The following is a 20,564-nucleotide window of genomic DNA, read 5'->3' as shown; positions in this document are numbered from 1 at the left end:
TACTGTTCGAAATTGACAGCGGGAAAAGTGTTGATGCTTATTCGGAGTGTTCGAGATAACATGCAGAAATTGACAAATAAGTATTACGCTTTATCATTTGATACACTATGGATAATAATAGTATAAATTTTCACAATACCATGGACAATATAGTGAGTATTAAACACTTCAGCACTTAAGTAATATTTTAATCGTGCATGATGTATGTTTAGATATATAAAATTAGGTTAGGTTAGGTTAGATTAAATTAGACCTTTCTTGCGTATGGAAAGACACTATCTTTTTTTAACTTTTCTGAAAAGTTTTTTTAATTGTTATTGAAAACGTATGAATGTACGAATTGTATGAAAGTTAGTTATGTTTGTGAAATAGCATTCACGCCGTCTCTTTCAAAACTTATTAGCCGGCTGGAAAATTTTTACGATAATATTGACATGCCGGTAGCGTGATTGCTTCCTAGTAGATTATTGCTTTTTGTATGTTGAATGTTGTGTCATTTTTTATATATTTTCTTTCTTCTTTCCTTTAATATTTACTTATATGCGAGTAGAGAGAGTATAACATGAGTATGAGTAGAGAGAGTAGAAAGGTAGAAAAGCTCTGTAGAAAGTATTTTTTAAAAATCTGTTAAACTATGAAGTTACATACATTGGAGATTAAATATTGTGAATTAAATTAAGATTAGAATTTAATTTTTAAAAATTATGAAACGTATTAAAAATAAAATTATTTAAATGGTCAAATTTTAATCTTCAGTTCACAATCCTTAATCTTGATTGTATTTACTCAGAGAAAGAAAATTATATTAATAATTATAAATTTATGAGCAACTAGCACTTTAACTATGTATTATAGTTTTAATAAAAACAATAAAATTGTACAAACTAAGAGAATATATTAATATTATTTAATCAAGCTCGTACTATGCAAAGCAATACAAAATGAAACGGTCAAAACGAGTGAAGAATATGTTGGAATATATAAAAAATTGACGTATTTATTCTCAGTTTATAACATTTAAAAAATATTCAAAAAAAATATTGAGAATAACGTAACAATATAATGAACAGTTTCGAACTGACTTGTTCTTCAGTGTACAAAAACATATCAATGCGGCGGTAATAAGAACAGCGAATCTTACGCAAGCTTAAATAATAAATATAAAATAAAATAAAGGGTCAATTTTTTTCGGTTGTGAACTAGCAGGTTTTTGACAAAGGTTGATGTACACATAATACTAATCTTGTTCTAGATGGAAATTGATGTTGCAACTCATCGCTAAGTAATCGATGTGCGTCTATGAGGTATTCCATGATAGTGACATAGGAGATTTGGGGCAGAGTTGAACTACGTTTGTCGTTAATAAGCGAGAACAATTGTCATCCATTTTTCAATTTTATCCTAAACGCTGATATCGCCAAATATCAATTTGCACAAGTCATGTAGCTCTAGTATGAACCCAGTATATTTTCCCACTAAACCAGCGGAACAATGGGTAAAATAAATTTACAGTCAACGGACTCACATGATTTTTACTAAAACGAGTATATCTATCTCTATGCGGTGGCGAACACGAAACTCTCGCTTATTAACGCTACGAACGTAGTTCAACTCCGCCCTGATTCTTCTATGTCGCTATCATGGAATACCTCATAGGCGCACATCGATTACATAGCGATGAGTTGCAACGTCAATTTCCGTCCGGAACAAGATTAGTATTATGTGTATGTCATCCTTCGTCAAAAACCTGCTGGTTCACAACCGAAAAAAATTAACCCTTTATTTTGTTTTATATTTATGATTTAAGCTTGTGTAAGATTCGCTGTTCTTATTACCGCCGCATTGATATGTCATTGTACACTGAAGAAGAACAAGTCAATCCGAAACTGTTCATTATATTGTTACGTTATTCTCAATTTTTTTTTTTGAATATTTTTTGAATGTTAAAACTGAGAATAAATACGTTAATTTTTTATATATTCCAGAACATATTAACTATTTGTAACTGAAAAAACTATAGAAAAATAGTAATACAAATAGGAAAAAAAACAAATATACTGAGATTTAAATTTGGGATCCTTTATTTTCATTTCTAGCACTTAAGATGCATTACAATGTTTGTAGTTATATTGTAATATACTTAGGCTGTGTTCCAAAATTCACTGCTAGTACTGAAAATCTATAGTTCACGTTATGTACACTATAGATTTTTAGTACTGGCAGTAAATTTTGGAACACAGCCTTAATTGATTGTATATAAATTAAAAAATATAACTGTTATAACTTATTTGTGTAAAATCTGTATAATTATGTAATTATAATGAAAATGCTGTCTCACTTTAAATGAATGGTTGTTGTGGGTTACAAACTATTATTATAGTTATTGCAACTAAAACTTCAGTATACTTTAAGTAACTTTAGCATATTTTGTATTAGCATATATTTAGCACACTTTTGTTTATTGAATTATGTATAACAGTTCTACCTATAAATGTCACTTGTATAGATGTCACTTTTATAGTTGTCACAACTATGAATTTTTCTCTAAGTGTAATCTTATGTAAGCTTTATGCTGTACATTGAGAAAAGTCAATAATGGTTACACAATTATTACTGCATGTCTTTATATTAAAAAATTGTGCAACAGTTATTTTTTAAATGTATATATTTTCAGGAACACGATTATCAGATAAAGAAATCAATGATTTTATTGAAGCAAAAAATGTGTAAGACGGAGTAAGTATTTCTTAAAAAATTTGGATTTTTCCTTTATTATATTTAAGAGTTTCTTATGAACAATAAGTTCAAAGGTTAAATTTTTATTTAATATTTAACTCTATATACACACCACTTATTTTTTGTGTTTGTGGTTGCCCTATGGGAGTCTGGGGAATTCTTGCCAAATTTATTATTTTTATAGAAAATTAGAGATAATTATTGTATTGTGATTATTTTTTAAAATTGTTTATAAATGAAAAGTAATTCTTTATTTTCTTATTAAAAATAAATTCTTTATTTAGTAGTTTAGAATCATAATAAAGAATAAGTATCAGAAATAAGTATACATTAAAAATATTAATTACTTAATGAGAAAAATATTTTACTATAGTTATATAAAAATTCTTAATTTTTTTGCTAGTAAAAATTAAAAAAATGATTATTATCAACAAAACTGCAAAACTCGAAAAATGACTAATTTTTATAGAATTTTGTTTTTGACAGTTTTACAGATTAGTATAAAAATTGAGATTTATGTTTAAAAATAAAAATTTCACATGTTGCAATGCACATTTATAAAGAAATATAATTAATATATTTTTCAATTTCTGATAGTGTAAAAGTTTGATCAAATATAATATAAATATAATAATTTTTCTTTAGATATATAATAGTACATATGAGGCTAAGTCTACAATGAGGGTAGTAAGTCTTAAGGCGTAAGAAATTAACTAATTTGTTTATTCTTTTCATACAATTGTGATTGGTCAATTCCTTAGGGGTTAAGATTTACTACCCCTATTATAGAACAAAATTGTTTATGTTTTGATATTACTGATAGAGAATGATTGATATCCATTCTAATAAAAAAAAAGACTTGTTTTATTTTTGTAGACAATCTTTACTTTTGATACAATGTATTATAAGTATTGCAAAAAAAATTTAATAAAATAATTATCTGTTTCAGCAATTTAATTAGGAAGTATTGTGAAAACATAAAAGAAATTAAACATTTGAAATCGGATTTAGATATTGCAAAGAAAGAGGCTAAACACAATATAACCAATTATACATCTGCCATGGATAAGATAAGAACATTAGAACTTGTAAATAACAATTTTATATCTTAAATTAATTTAGCAATCTATTCTTAAAATATTTATAAAATAACGATAATTTTTTGGTAAATATAACAGATTTAACTTTTCAAGCTGATATTTAAAAATATTGTAAAATTATAGAAGATAATATTATTGCAGTGTTATGCATTTGTAGTACATACTCAAACACAGTGTTACTATTATTTTATTGGAAAGCTTGAAAAGTTATTTCTATTTGTTTCTATTGTTTTTTATGTATTAACTGGCACATTTTAATGTTGAAAAAAAGATTTACATTGGTATGTGCTGGCAAATGCAGGTTTTAATGTGATACATTTTTGCAGTATATAAATATATTTGCATTTTTGATACATGTATACATATATGTGAAGTATATATGTATACCTTACACACACACACACACACACACACACACACACACACACACACACACACACACACACACACACACACACACACACACACACACACACACACACACACACACACACACACACACACACACACACACATTTACAAAATATTTTTTAACATAATTCTTCTAAATTAAATATTGGCTGTGATATTAGCAAAAATTGAAAATATGCATTAAAAACTACATATATACAATTATTATATAAATTTATTTTATTTTATTGTATATTTTTTATACAATTATATTAATTATATATTTTCACTTGTTTGCTCACACTGATTATACATAATCTGAATATTTCTGATTACATTTTCTCCACAGGCGAGTTGTTTATTTTGATTATTACCATGCATGTTTTATATGTGAGTAATAATATTTTTCAAATTTCAGAAAAATGTAGAAGCTAAAAAAGTAAGTGAAGAGTTAGCAAAGAAAATAAGTGAATATGAGACACATATAGATGCAAGTGAAAAGACTGTACATCAATTAAAATGTAAAATACAAGACTTGGAAGATGCACATTCTGTTAAAGATTTGGAATTTGATCTACAAAAGTCAACTTTCAAAGGTAGCAATTAAATATTTTTATGTATTTTTAAAAATGTTTTAAAACATTTAAATGTTTATCATTATTTAATTATATTTTCATTAATGTACATTTTATATATTATACATATTTTTAAAATTATGAAAAAATTAGATTGTTCTATATTACTTTTAAAAATAATACAAAAAATTTTGACAGTTTTTATCTGATTTTCAATCTGCATCAAAAATGATTTTAATAAGAATTAAAATAATTTTTTATGCAAATAGAAAATCAGATCTGTAACAGAGAAAATAAAATTTGTTTACTTATATTTAAAAAAAGATAAGATTCAATTTTTTTACAGATAAAATTAAAGATTTGGAAGATGAAGTAAAAAAGTTAAAATCAATATCGCCTAAAAAGCCTAAAAAGAGACAAAAAGAGAAAATTTCTGCAGATTTTGATACTAATAAGCCAAGTGTAGGTGAGTAAAAAACTAAATATTTTTTTTTTGTTATATATTCTTACTGTGTGAATTAATATTTATAGGTACAAAATCAAATTCAAATATTGGTGTTAATATATCATTGTGTGATAACGAATCGAGTATGAAACACGAAGTACGAGATAAAAATGTTATGACTGATGAATTTTATAACATGAAAACTGATCCATATCCATTATTTTGTTCAAAATGCGAAGCTTATTTGTCTCCAGACGAAACTCCTGAGAAAATATATAAAACCATGAGTGCATATCCAAAATTAATTGAGAAAGATTTGTCTCCTCCACCGAAAAAGATTTATTCGCCACCGCGTTTATTATCCAGTAAGTAGCAATGACTAATGTAATATTTATCTTGTGCGTTAATTGTGAGTTATTGTAATACTTAAAAAAATCAGGAGATTTATGAAAACATTACTTTAAAAAAGAAATGCGTTATTACTGTTTTTTTTTAAAGAGCTTGTTACCTTTACCATTACTTATTCGGAAAATCCACTAACTGCCAGTCGCCGATTTGAACAAGAATGATACTGTTAAATAGCTTTTGCTATAAGGAATTCGAAAAGATAAATACTACCCATTGAAAGTCAACCATTTAGGAGGTCAATAAAAGATAAAAAATGGCGTATCATAGGATTTTAGTATTAGAATTTGTATTAGGTTTTTGTTCACTATTTTCAATTTCAATTATCTGTCTCAGTAGTGTCGTTTAATGTAGAAATGCCAAAATTCCCGTTTTTAGATCTGCGAAGCAAGTGTGCTCACAATAAAATATCGAAAACACTTGCAACAAATGCGAGAACAGATCGTTCCTGAACTGTTCCTGGTGTAAAAAGCCTCTGTGTTTTAGGTATTTCTATACTAAACGACACTACTATGGGACAGATAGTTGAAAATAGTAAATAGAAACCTAATATAGGTCTCTGTACTGAAATCTTATGGTATGTCACTTTTTATCTAAATCGACTTTTACTTCTTGAATGGTTGACTTTTAACGGGTAGTATTAGATTTTTTTGAATTTTTTATGACAGTTATCTAACGGTATCTTGTTTAGATCGGTAACTGATAGTTGACGGACTTTCCGAGTTAGAAAGTAACAATTTGCTATTTTAATATAATTTTAATATTAAAAATATAATTTTAATATTAAAAATATAATTTTAATATTAAAAATATAATAATATTGAAACTTAAAACTCTAATCTGTATATAACAAGTTTTTCTTTATATCAAATGTATCTGATAATTCTTCTAATTCTTTTATCTTCATATTTTTCTTAATAGAAATTTACATTGTTTATAATAGTACAAATTTTTTTGATTTTTATTAAACATTGTTTTCAAATATGAATATCATTCTTAAGAATGTATATATTCGCTGCCAATACTGATAATTTATAGTTCATGTTACATATACATATATGGTATTGGCAACACTGGCGCCAACTTAGGGGGGGCAGAGCACTTTTGGCCCCCTCAATAAAATTATTGGGGGGGCGACGCTCCCTCCAATAATTTTTATCTTTTTGAAAAAGTTTTTTTTTAAGAAACCGCGCGCACAGCTTAAGCTTGTATCAGACTACCAACTAAAAATAAGGAAAGTAAGCTTCCTTTCTCGAATATTTGAAATAAACTTTCTCAATTTTGTGCAATGTAAATAAAAATATATGTAAGTGTATAAGATATTAAAGCTCGCATACTTATATATGAAGCATACTTATATTTGAAGTTATTTTAGAACCTGCGGCATCATTCTTGTGGGCTGTTTGTAAAATGCTAGGGAATTTCCCAATTTTTGATAAGAAATGATATAACGTAATATGTGAAAATGTTTTTAACTTTTATCTCTAGCCTAAAAAAAAGGTCGTTAGAAATTTTCCTCTTGCCCCCCCCCCCAAAAAAGTTTTCCAAGTCGGCGCCACTGATTGGCAATAATGTAGTTTAAAACAAAAAGTTCAAAATATTTTTTAATATTTAAAATATAAAAATAAAAATGTCTAATTGCATTTGTTGCACGTAATATTGTGGTGTTATACTAATTATTTTGTTTGTGTATTGAAGAGGTATACAAGTCTTTTGAATAGATACAAAAATAATAGGGAATTAAAGTGATGGTTGAATGATATTGTCGTTATTTACTATTAAAAATGTAACGACGTTATTATTACCATTAGAAAGACAGAAAAAAGTAATTATTACAAAAAAACTAACATGTGTAGTGCATTATTTATCAATCCTGATAACAAACTATATAGAACAGTATACACAGTAATACACCGGTCAAAATTTGGAAACATGATTTTCGCATCTCACGAAAGTATTTTGATGAACAAAATTCAGTGAAGAAAGAAGGAAGATACAGCTTTGAAGTGTATCTTTCAATTTTGTATCTACATTTTATTATTAAATCTACATAAAATTGATTTTTTGAACATACTTTTTTTTTCTTTGAAGTACTCTAGCTTGATAAAACATCCACCAAAAATTAACAAAAAATTATTTAAAAATAAATTAATGGTTTTTTTAATTAGTGCAATTATTTTTCGCAATAATATTGAGTTTTTTGTTTAAAAAGTTATAAAATACTTTTAATTTTAAAATTAAAAGAGAAAAATTTAAAGGAAAAAAGGGAAAAAATGTTTATTATTATGTAATTAATTTGTACACATTTTTTCAAAATAAAAAGATTTGTTGACTATCAATGATGTTTATTAAAAAATACATTTTAATCACTTTTTATAATTTTTTAAATAATTTAATATCATTTTATTAATTGTAAAAAGCTTATTGTATTAAAAAAGAAATCATTTTTATACTTAGAATATTTACTTTAAAAATCTTTAATATTGTTGGATATTTCATTCTAAATCATTCATCTAAATTTTGTTGGATATTTTATAAAGCCGCAAAACTTAAAACAAAATATTTAAAAAAATTACCAATTTTTAATTTTGTGTAATTTAGGAATAAAATGTCATAGAGACAAAATTAAAATACAGATTTAAAGTTTTATCTCTATAATTATTTTTACCCCAAAAATTATTTTTTCGCGAAATGTTAGTAAATGGCGTTTCTAAGTTTTTGGATACAGTGTACACAAATATATTCTTTTATATGATATAATATTAATGTTAATATTAATATTGATATTTATATTTCACTATTTATATTGCATTATAATTTTTTTTTATTTTTGAAAAATTTTTAGATACCTATTCGGAAATTCCGGACTCCACGATTAGAAATGAAGGTACTCTCTCTAGAATATCATTTGTATCACATCGTCCATATAGCCCATACAATGATTCAATAGTTGGTAATCCAAAATCGGGTCGATCATCTGCGATGGCGCAAATCTGTGAAAATGTTGAATTAAGAAATCCGTCAATTAATCGATTTAGTTCCATTCCTTCAACATTTACCTTGTCTCAAAATAGAAATTCTGCAAGTGAGGATTTTTGTTCTGAAGAGTTATTAGCTAGGCATTCTTTATCTATTGAAGAAATGGGTAAGAAAATTCGGACATTAGAAAGTAAAATTAAAAAGTTTCGAAAATTGAAGAATAAAGTGGATGTAAGTTCTTGTTATTGTAGTATGAATTGTAAAAATGATATTTCGCTAAATGCGAATCTAATTTCTGTAATCTGTAAATCTGTGGCGGAATATTACGACGAAAAAAAAGAAAGAGAGTGTTCTACAAATGAGCGAAATGTCGATTCATTTTCCAGCGAAAATTTGGAAAAGTGTACATGTTGTGTAAAAAGGACTAAGCTAAAAAGGAAACAATCAAGATGTGATGCACATGAAAATATATTTTCGCGGAAAATTGAAAATCTCGGTCAAAGATGTCAAGTAAGAAACACATTTTGTAATAAAACAGAGAATGCTATGAAGGCGATTGGTATTTTACAATCTGAAGATACATTGCATGAGAATAATTCATTCTTAGATATGAATATATCTGATACGTCTTCCAATGATACTGATGAATCTGATAAAAGAGAGTTTGTTTTTCATGAAAGGAATACATCGAATGCATTGAATGTGAATTCAACAAAGATGGCATGTGTTGAAGAAGACAGTTTGATGACATCACGTTTCAACGCTGATAAAACATACGTAAGCGAAGATTATTTCTTAAACAAAGATAATGTAGAGGCTCTCGATATGGATAACCAGATAAAAATTAGTACAACATTCTTACCTAACAATACAAATTTTACTGATCACGCTGATGACATAACTGTTAACGCAGAAGAAATTAAACTAAAAAGAAAGAGCCAAGATATGCATAAAAACGAGTTTGGTGAAACATATGCAAGTGATAATCCTTCGAGTAAAGTTAGTAACCAAAAAGAAACTGGAACAGCTTTAGCTAATGATGAAAATTCTATTAGTCATGTTATTGGGAAAACTGCTAATATTAATGCAGGAGAAATAAAAAGAAAGAGTCAAGATGAAGATAAAGTTGATGAAATATACACGAGCAGAAATCCTTCAAGCAAAGATAATGTAAAAACTATGGATGTGAATGAGCAAACAAAAACTGGAACAATATCCTTATCTTATGATGAAAATTTTGGTGAAAATTATATCTGTGACAAAATTATTACCCATGAAAGTGAAATAAAAAGAAAGGATCAAGATATGCATAAAGATGAGGTTGCAATATATTCGAGTAATAATCTCACAAGCGAAGATAATGTTGAAGCTATTAACATGGATAATCAAATAGAAACTCAAATGATATGCTTATCTAACAAAAATTCTACTGATCATACCTACGACAAAATTATTATTCAAAGTGAAATGAAAAAAAAGAGCCAAAGTATGCATAAAGATAGGGAGATTCATGATACATGTTCTAACGATAATTTCATAAGTGAAGCCAATGTTGAAGCTGTCAATATAGATAATCAAATGGAAACTACAATGACATCCTTGTGTAATGAAATTTTATCTGGTCATGTTGATGAAAAAACTGCCAATACTGATGCAAAGAAAAGTGAAGTAACAAAGACCCAAGATATGCATGAAGATAAGGTTGGCAAAATACATGCAAGCAACAATCCAACGAGTAAAGATCATATTGAAGCCATCGACATAGATAATCGAATAGAAACTCAAACGATATTCTTATTTAATGATGAAAATTTTACTGATCATGCTGATGAGAAGCCTGTTAATATTAATGTAAAGAAAAGCGAAATAGAAAGAAAGGGCCAAGCTATACATAAAAGTGAGGATTATGAAATATGTTCAAGCAATAATCTTTCAAGCAAAGATAATTTAAAAGTTATTAACACGGATAATCAAGCAGAAATTAAAACGATATCCATGTATAATGCTGAAAATTTAACTGATTATGTTGATGGGAAAACTGTCAATATTAATGTAAAGAAAAGTGAAATAGAAAGACAAGGCCAAGATATTCATGAAGATAAAGTTGGCGAAGTACATACAAACAACAATCTCTCAAGTAAGGATAATATTGGAACTATTAATATGGTTAATCAAACGAATAGAGCAAAATTTTTATCTAACAATAAATATTCTAATAACCGTGCTGAAAAAATTGTCAATATTAGCTCAGAGGAAACTAAAATGAAGAAAGGCCAAAATATACGTAAAGGCAAAGTTGGTGAGCGCTTACTAAAGAATATTCGAAACTTGAAGAGGAAAACGCAAGCAATTCCGCGCGTAAATAAGCAAGAAAATGTTGAATCATGTTCAGATAATATTTCTGAGTACAATGAATTAGCAAAAAAACCGCGAATTGAAAACGAAGAGATAATTGACGATCACCTAAAGAATATTAGAAATTTAAAGAGAAACTTAAATTTGCAAACTTATTCTACAAATAAACAAGAAGACGATAAATTACACTCGAATCATTATGAATCGATGAAAAAATTACGAATTGCACACACTCCAAAAACGCCAATTCCTCAATTGAAAATTAATGAAAATAATTCTACACACTGCATAATAAAAAGTTTAAGTTCTTTAGTGACTCGACGAAAGGAAAATTCGATAAGACAACTCAGAGATGCACGTCAAAAAGGTAATTTGTTAATTAAAAGCAAGAGCAGTCATATTATAAATGAGCAATTTAATGAAAAAAACGTTATTGAGTCTATCCAGACAAATTGTCTGGATAGTCTCGACAATGTTCTTTTTAGCATTGACAGAAAATTCATAAACAAAAAAGATTTAGATTTAACCAGTGCCGGAGATTATATTCAAAAGAATATCACACAATCTGATAATGATGTTGAATGCGTTTCCGAAATTGAGATCTGTAATAACGTCTCGTTTAAAGAAAGCGACAAGATTATCTCAGTGGACAAAGTAACAAGAAAGACAACAGACAACGAGACAGAAAACAAACAGAAAAGGACATGCGATAATAATGAAATGATTGAGATACAGGATGATGGAAGCGACAAGATTATCTCAGTGGACAAAGTAACAAGAAAGATAACAGACAACGAGACAGAAAACAAACGAAAAAGGACATGCGATAATAATGAAATGATTGAGATACAGGATGATGGAAACGACAAGATTATTTCAGTGAACAAAGTAACAAGAAAGATATCGAACAACGAGACAGAAAACAAACGAAAAAGGACTTGCGATAATAATGAAATGATTGAGGTACAGGATGTTGAAACTCGAAATAAAAATGCACATGTGAGTCAACTAGTTGAAGAAATGGAATATATCAATACCTGTCATCGTGATGCCGAGGAAACCCAGACGCCAATGTTACAATTAATTAAATACATTGTAACGAAAGATGTCGAAAAAGCTCACTTAAAAAAGTTACCATTTAAAAACAGAATATACATTCGTGAAATAACAGGTACGTAACAAAAATATGACCTTAATAAATAGCAACTTTCAAATAAGTATTATAAAAGGGACTTTAAACATACAAGTATATTGATCTCTATGAAATTTTGCGTATTATTAATGATTTAAATTTACGTGTGTATAAAAATTTTATAGAAAAAATATTAAATTTTGAAACAGAATTAAATTTGTAATAAAAAAGTACATAAAGTGTAGTGTATGCGTACTTCTCCAATTTTATGTTCATGTTTATCAATTTACATGTATTAAACATGAACATAAAATTTTATAAAGAGAAATACATATTTTCTTAAAGAAATTTTACAGAAAAAATGTTTAATTTTAATTGGTTTTTTCTAAAGTATAAGTTTTTTTAATTACAAGGCTATTAATATAATTCCGTTATATGTTTTAGATCAATTTGTAAAGAAACAAATACGAAGACTTATCAATAATAGTGTCTGGAAAGATTCTATACACGAAGATATAGTAAAAAAATTGGGAAGTACATGTGGACCTCGTATCATAGCTAAGTTAGTATAAAATTTTATGATCTAAATATGTAAATATCAGAAATTTTAGGAAGTTTAGAAGTGTGAATAATTCGAATTGCATAGATCGAATTACATAGATTTGATTCTCATCTTTCAGATTCGAAAATAAATCTTTTAAATAAATCTTTCAAATTCGAATAGTTTAAGAATTTTGATTTCGATTTTGAACCAATAGCTTATTATTTAATTTACATCTTCTGTGATCAATCTTATATTTACATCTTCTGTGATGAATCTTATATTATGCGTACTAATTCTAGTTTCTGACTCGATTTTCAAAACTTTTCAAATTTTTAAATTTTATAAACCATTCAAAAATTTGTGCACGATAAACAATCGTCTTCACAAATTTATTCCAACTTTTTGTCAGTTTGTATCATGATTTTAGAATTTAGAACAAAATTTGCTGTATAAGATGCTTTCTACTTACGAGGGAATGGTCGAAAGTATCATTTTAATGAGTTTTGGATATATTGTACAGCATAAAAAATATTAGATCTATATTTTTTTAGCAGTGTATTTCGACGTTTAGGGATTGAATCTATGCCTCGAAAATAATGCATTTTTCCGTTTTTGACGAATATTTTTACAAATATAAGGTTTATGAAAAAAGTTCTATACAAAAGTTTCATGATATTTTATTTTCTTATGTCTATGAAAGTGGCACAGCCACTTTAGCACAATCAAACAAAACTTATACAAATATTTAGTGCTCTTTTGTGGCTAATTAGTTGCTCTATTGCAGATTTTATTGCTCCAGCCATTTTGAAAAAAATCGATGACTGTGCTGACTTAAGTTTAAACTCAGCACAGCAACATAAAATAAAGAAAAAATAAAAATAAACAAATAATTCTTTTAGAGTAAATTTGTGGCTAATTAGTTGCTTCATTTTTAATTTAATTGCATAAATCTTACCAAAAAAATCAATAAAAAGTACAAGTACATAACTATTGGGACAAGAATAAAGTACCATTACAGAATTTGTTGCTCGACTAATTTCGATGTTAATGCCTCTCTCGATTTAGTTGCTCGAAGGATATGCAGATTTCAAATTTGTTGCTAATTGTTTATTGCAAAAAAAAACGGGCTGAAAGAGTGGCTGTGCTCGCGTTCAAGAATAAAGTACCCTTACAGAATTTGTTGCGTTTAAGTAAACAGTCACCAATGGGATATGTTCAATACTAAGATCTGCTGCAGATCGAAATAGGTAACTTTACCTTTTAAAAGCTATTCTGCTAAAAAACAGTACAACATTGTATTGCTTGATTATTTAAAGATTGTATGATTTCAAATAAGAATAAAATCTGTATTACAGACAAATAAGGCGCCAATCGCTTATTAGTAAAAGTAAAGTAGTACATTTTAGGGGTGCACATTATTTTCTTCTATAGTAATTACAAAATTTATAGGTTTGTATGTTAAATAAATAATGGCAGAAAAAAATAATATTTTTCTTGCGTCCATTTCAGATGTTTAATAGACTTTTTATTGGAGGAAGTCAATTATAAAGAAGATCCGAATAAATTATTTACTCCTCCAGCACCACCGATGACGACATTTGAGCAGAAGATTATAACGCTATTAATTGATCTGGAAGTTTTAAAACCAACGGTGATTTATTTTGTGCAAGCTGCCATTGAATATAATCTGTTTAGACTTCAGAGTGACATAATGGTTTGTATTTTATTTGTTTAATAGAATGTGTGTGTGTGTAATAAGCTAAATCAGGTTGTTGCAATATAGTAAAACAATACTTTCAATCAGTTAAAATTTAATGTATTGATCAAAATTTAGTTCAATTAAGCAAAAATTTAATTATAGAAAATATTAAAAAATTTTGTTAACTAGTTACATTAATCGGGATTATAGATTTTTTTAATTTTTGAAGTGATCCGATTGACGTAAAACGTTCCATGCGCGCGCGCGCGCGCGCGTGTGTGTGTGTGTGTGAAAGCATTAGTTAACTAAAGTGAATCGACTAAAGATTAAAAAATATATAATCCCAATATATATACTACTAAAAAAAATAGAGAACACTTTTTGTATACCGAAAATTTAGGCTATTTTCAAACCGCTGGAACTCAGGGAAAAATTATCATTATTTGATTATAGCGAATCAAAATCCAAAAAGCGTTTTAAAGCTTGAAACTTCTTTCAAACGCTTTTTGGCGATTTCAGTTATCAGTAGTGTTTATTACTGGGGAGTAATCGTACTATAAAACTTTGTTTTAGCGATGTGATTGAATCTTTCTTCACAATACATTGAACTAAATAAAAACCGTAAAATATGCGATTTTTTACGTAATCTTTGAACGCGATTTGTTGTTAGAAAAATCTGTGAAAAAATTAATAACAGCATTCAAAATTGTAAACTTTCAGCTTTGTAACGCTTTTTTGCTGAGCGCTGTATGTTGATCTGTTCACGAGTAACAAGCGATAAAAGTCAAAATGACCATTTTTTCTTAAAATCTCAATAACTCGGTCAAAAAAAATCGAACAGCAAAATCGAACAACCACTCAAAATAAAGGGAAAAGATCCCGCTATAAGATGCAAGTAACAAAAATTCTCTATGATTTTTTTCACGCGAAATACAGCGCAGCAAATTTGCATAAAAAAATTTTCATTTTAATAGGTCAAGCTTCATCATTGTGCCATGTTGGTGAAAAAAAAAGATAACTAAAATAACCAAAAAGCGTTTGAAAGAAGTTTCAAGCTTTAAAACTTTTGGATTTTGTTTCTACGATGATTTTTTGCTGAGTTCCAGCGGTCTGAATATAGCGTAAATTTTCGGTAAAAAGTGTTTCCTTTTTTTTTTGAGTAGTGTATATAATATACTGTTTTGAATTTACAAATTAATGCTAACACGTTCATATATGTAGAATATACAGGTTGAATCACTCACACGGATATATGTTGTCTTATCACGTATTCAGAAGGATAGAGAAAAAGTACGCATTATGTGCTGCAATGCTCTTTATTGTATGGGTATTAAATCAATACGTCTTTTGTATGCAGTATTAACGTGTTGGGTGGAAGTCCTTCCAAATGCTAGAGCAATGCCTAATCAAGGTAACGTATACACCTATACATTATAAGCAAAACTATTTTATTAAAAAGGGGGGGGGAGAAGAAAAAGGAAAACGATAAATTCTGACCTATGACTGATATTAACAGTGTTAATGAAAAATTAAATAAAAATATTCTTTTAACGAATTTATTTATAAAAAACATTTTTTGAAACAAAGTAATTTTGTGTAGTACATACAAAAAAGGAATAGTATTCAATATTTACATTAATATCATCAATAGGAATGAGAGAGAAAGATACATTACAAGTTCTTTCTAATTCTCTTTGTCTTTTTTTCTGATCTTTTTCACTATCTCTTTCTTTCATTCGAGAATAGCCGAAAAATAACGGACCATTTAAAAGGGGGTTTTTCATAACCAATCTCTGATTATTGTATCTCTAGTATTGTATTCGCATGCGCGCCATCTCGCATTTTTAAGATACATTCTTTAAATAAATATTTGTATTACTATTTTTTATTTCAACTATTTTCCCCGGTACTGTACAATGATGAACGATTGAAATTACTGTACACAAAATTGTATCACTCGAAATTTGTGCCCGTAAATTTATGGCTGGTTTTACAATCTTCGGTTACCTTAACCGACCGATTATTCCTTTGGAATTAACCAATCGTATTTGTCGTTAAACGAAATTAACAAATGCGATTGGTCAATTCCAATAGAATAACTGGCCGGTTAATTTAACCGGAGTTTGTGAAACCGGTTCTTAGACTATCAAATTTTTACAGGAATATTACCAAAGTGCATAGCGTTTCTTATCAGTTCACAAATTATCAGGTTTCCTGATCCTCCTGACAAGCCTCATGGCAAGCTTATCTCACAGGCTTTAAAAGATACATTACAAAAATTATGTATATTAAAAAGATTGTTATTAAAATATTATAATTATACTTCAAAACTAATGAGTGATATTGTTAATGAACTTATGACTGCTCTTAAAGGTAAGCATATATTTCATATTATATTTTTATCTATGAATTATATTAATTGCAAATTATATTTTATTTAGCTAAACGAATCAATGGCTTGGACACAGCTATTATACTTGTTGCGAAGAGGGAAGGGCCGTCTTGGACATATAAAAATATTATTAAATCTGCTCTATTGCCAATGATCATAAAGAATGAGCATCCATGTATATATAGTGCATTTTCTTTACTCGGTAGTATTTTCTTTTTTTTTGTTTCTCGGATTTGGATAAAGTTCCGAAAAGCGCAAACTTTCGATCGCGCTGAAATTTTAACCAAAGCTCACCCTTGATTAGAGAAGAAAGTTCCTAAAAGAATTTTCGACGACAAAGTTTGCTCCCCAGCCCCCTTCAAAGCCCCCTTTTGACAATTTTTATTAAATATCTCCGAAAATATTGATTTTAGAGGAAAAAGTTTCAAACAAAAAATGAAGCTCTTAAAAAGTTCTACAAAAAAATGTTATATGTTTTTTATGTAAACCTATTATTTTGGCTCTTATGAAGAAAAAAAGTATTTTTTTCATTAAAATTTTGAAAGTTTTTATTATGTATCTCGGAAAAGATTAACGTAAAAAATAGGTATAGAGAATGCGTGGTAGAGAGAACAAACACACACATTTGGAGGTTTGTGTTTTTCGGAACTGTACCCTCGGATTTTAATGAAATACTAATGTCCTACTGATATTATATTATGTATTTACAGGAAAACTTTTGCGCGCATTTCCAATAGAAGATGATAATATTGTGCAAGAAATCAGTGAACAGCTCCGTGACCTCATTCAATCTGACCAAGGTGGTATATTATTTTATATGAAAAGTTGAATTTTATTACAAAACATGTGTGTACGTGAAAGAATTTTTATTTAGAATTTACCCTTAAAAGTAATCGTGGGTAAACATAGAAGAATTTATTATAATTTTACTAAAATTTTGATAAAATTTGTATAGTAAAATTATATATACATATAATAAATGATACAATAATTGTAACTATACATTTTTAGTAAAGTTAAGAAAATTTATAATATTAAAATTTTACTTATAATTAAAAATTATAATAAACTAATAATAAAATAAAAATTATTATTTAAAATAGCATTTTCTTCTTATAATTGTATTAATTACCATTCTAATGTTTAACTTATTTTTATTTAAAATTTATGATTTTAATTGTTATTTTAAAATTTAATAAACTTATAAAAATTATACTTACTAAAATTTATTAAAATTATAGTTCTTGTTGATGTTATCTTATGATTTTATCACGATTTGGAAGGTAAAATCTAAAAGAAAATTCTTTTTGTATACATATGTATGATATATGTAATTTGATTTATTTTTAAACAGTTTCACATGATCAACAAGAAGGCATCGCATCTGCGCTGCTCAGCCTTTCTAGACATCAATTTGAAATTGTTGCGTCATCTATGATAGAATGGATGCCGAGTAAATCTTTAAGGCCAATCGTCGACATGCAATTGCAAGCATTTGTAAATGGGCGTAAAGCAAAGTTTTGGAAGAATTACTTAAAGAAAAACAAAACATATTAAACCAAAGTACAATGTAAGACGTTTAAATTGAATAATTGAAATATTTATGTCTTTTAATCATTATGTAATTCTGCTAGCTCTCTGCTTAGAACTAATTGAGCAAAATTTATTACTCACAACACTCGTGAGAATTATTTGTCCTTATTTAATGATGAATAACAAGGATGAAATAATGTTTATAAGCGCCAAAAGTATGTGAGCGGTCTTTTAATGTAAATTTCCGATTTATAGTAATTTATTATTTGCATTAGCTTATAATGTTTATTATTTTTATTTAATTTTTCTATTAAGGTTCTTGGTCCTTTAGCCAAAAATTCCGCTTTGACACGCTTAGCGACACGATTATACGTGGTAGAAATAAAAACTATAAGGCGAGAAAACGTGTTGACAACCAATTAATTTTTGTTATTTCATTATTATTAGCTTTGGGCTAGTGTTGTAAACGTGTTGTAACATGTGATATATTTGTAAGACTCTTAAAATTGTTCGAAAACTAATATTAGTGAAGAAAATAGTATGTGTAAAGTATATTTTCCGCTTTCTTTCGATAGCTGTCAAACTGCGCATTTTGCTATGTAATTAGACTTGATATTTTATTAATTGTCAAGAGAAAAGCAAGTTTTTGGATAATCTTACAAGTCTATAGTAATTTGAAATGTCATTTTATTGAAATATTTTATTTAAAAATGGTAAGAGAGAATCTTAGTATTTTTTTCGCCTCCGACGTCACGAATATGACTGCAAGGGGCCAGGAGCCTTTTTAATAATTCACTAACTAAATGTATATATTTAAAAAATGTGAATTAATTTTTTTTTCTTAAACACACGCTGTATAATTTTACGTTTTGTTAAGTAGTTTGATATATTAATAGAAATTGGTTTTTTATTTTAGTGTCTACATGGTAATTAGATTTTTACTTTATTAAAACGTTTCCTTAGTTTAAAACAAAAGTGATCTTTTTTGTAAAAATAAATATGAAAATTACTTTATATCATTTATTTATTACTCTTTATAAGATTCCTTTGTTAAATGTCCCAAAGGTAATCACATTTTCTGATTTTTATTTTTTGAAGATCCAAAAAACTTAAAAGAATCATGTTTAAAGTATTAAATAATAATTTAAATAGATTGCGAATTGAAATATAATTAGAACCTATCTGTGTCTCGTAGTAAAGAATTAGAAATAATATTTTGCGGATTTCTTCTATTTGATTTTAATTCAAAATTTAATAAATTTTATATTCCTTAAACGCAGTATAAATTTCCCATAGCGAAAGATATAATAAAACATGAAATATCTGAATAATGACTATAACATTCCGGTCAATTTTACAAGAAAATACATTAAAATTGAATTTTAATATTTTTTCTACAATAATACTGTGGAACAAATATCGACATTAAATCGTTTTAATGAATATCATTTCTTTGTGTAAGGTATTATTAGAATATTTTACAAGAATGATGTCGCTGATAAAAAACTTTTAATAAAATTTCAATAATGTTGAATTTTTATTTATTTGAAAACATTTTGATTGATAATTTCATCATTTATTAAAAGATCATTATAATAGAAAAAAAGTTAATTTATCATTATTTGCAATTTTTCGTCAATTTTATCAAAGATTAGAATTAAATTTAATAAAATTTCCTTATTTTTTCATTAAATAGTATTAATAATTTTTTGATGAAATTTATTAAAATTTCATTAAATTTTTTCTACTGGGGTCGTTGAAGATATCGGTGCGTGTATTAAAATAATAATAATAAAAAAAGAAGGTATATAGTAATGAGAGAATGAAATGCATCAAAAATCGATATTCAAGTTGTTTAAAAATTTCTAAACAAGATTTTATAGTTTTTATTTTAATATAATAATGATGATAAAAGTAATTATAGTAGTAATAATATATAATATAATAATACAATAATAATAATAATAGATAATATTTAACATATCGTAAGTTTCCATCCACAGAGCACACTAAGTTAGTACATATACAAGGTTTCTTTACAAAAATAATAACAATGTTTCAATGTAACATTGCCGACCGGTAATATCTCTTTACTTTTGTTAGAAAATGCCGTTTAGTAACTTTCTGATCAGTTCTTTTGTTCTTTTCTCTTTTTCTAAAGAGAAAATTATTAATTTTTCAAATTAATCGATGTCTTTGGTATGTTAACAACTTGAACAACGTACTATGGAGATTTGGTTTGTCACAAAAAAGATAAAAATAAAAAAATAATTAAAACT

General features: G+C 27.1%; 1 protein-coding gene across 3 annotated transcripts; it reads left to right on the top strand.

The window, feature by feature from the left end:
* On the top strand, positions 1–18,958 carry LOC105839693. Of its 3 annotated transcripts, none has more exons than XM_012686178.3 (14): positions 1–152; positions 2,675–2,736; positions 3,686–3,824; positions 4,645–4,822; positions 5,148–5,267; positions 5,333–5,611; positions 8,497–12,156; positions 12,562–12,679; positions 14,171–14,375; positions 15,582–15,771; positions 16,521–16,733; positions 16,802–16,954; positions 17,463–17,552; positions 18,107–18,958. In XM_012686178.3, the coding sequence occupies exons 1-14, from the start codon at positions 108–110 to the stop codon at positions 18,307–18,309; spliced, it is 5,655 nt and encodes a 1,884-aa protein (XP_012541632.2). In that variant the 5' UTR covers positions 1–107; the 3' UTR covers positions 18,310–18,958. The 3 variants fall into 3 exon arrangements, with proteins under 3 accessions (XP_012541632.2, XP_028046308.2, XP_036140980.1); XM_028190507.2 differs by lacking the exon at positions 1–152 and adding an exon at positions 159–440; XM_036285087.1 differs by lacking the exons at positions 1–152; positions 18,107–18,958 and adding an exon at positions 159–440 and having other exon boundaries at positions 16,802–16,927.
* The last annotated feature ends 1,606 nt before the right edge of the window (positions 18,959–20,564 follow it).

Source organism: Monomorium pharaonis, chromosome 3, assembly GCF_013373865.1.
Source record: "Monomorium pharaonis isolate MP-MQ-018 chromosome 3, ASM1337386v2, whole genome shotgun sequence".
NCBI classification, from domain to species: domain Eukaryota; kingdom Metazoa; phylum Arthropoda; class Insecta; order Hymenoptera; family Formicidae; genus Monomorium; species Monomorium pharaonis.
This window is presented reverse-complemented; position numbering and strand designations above follow the sequence as displayed.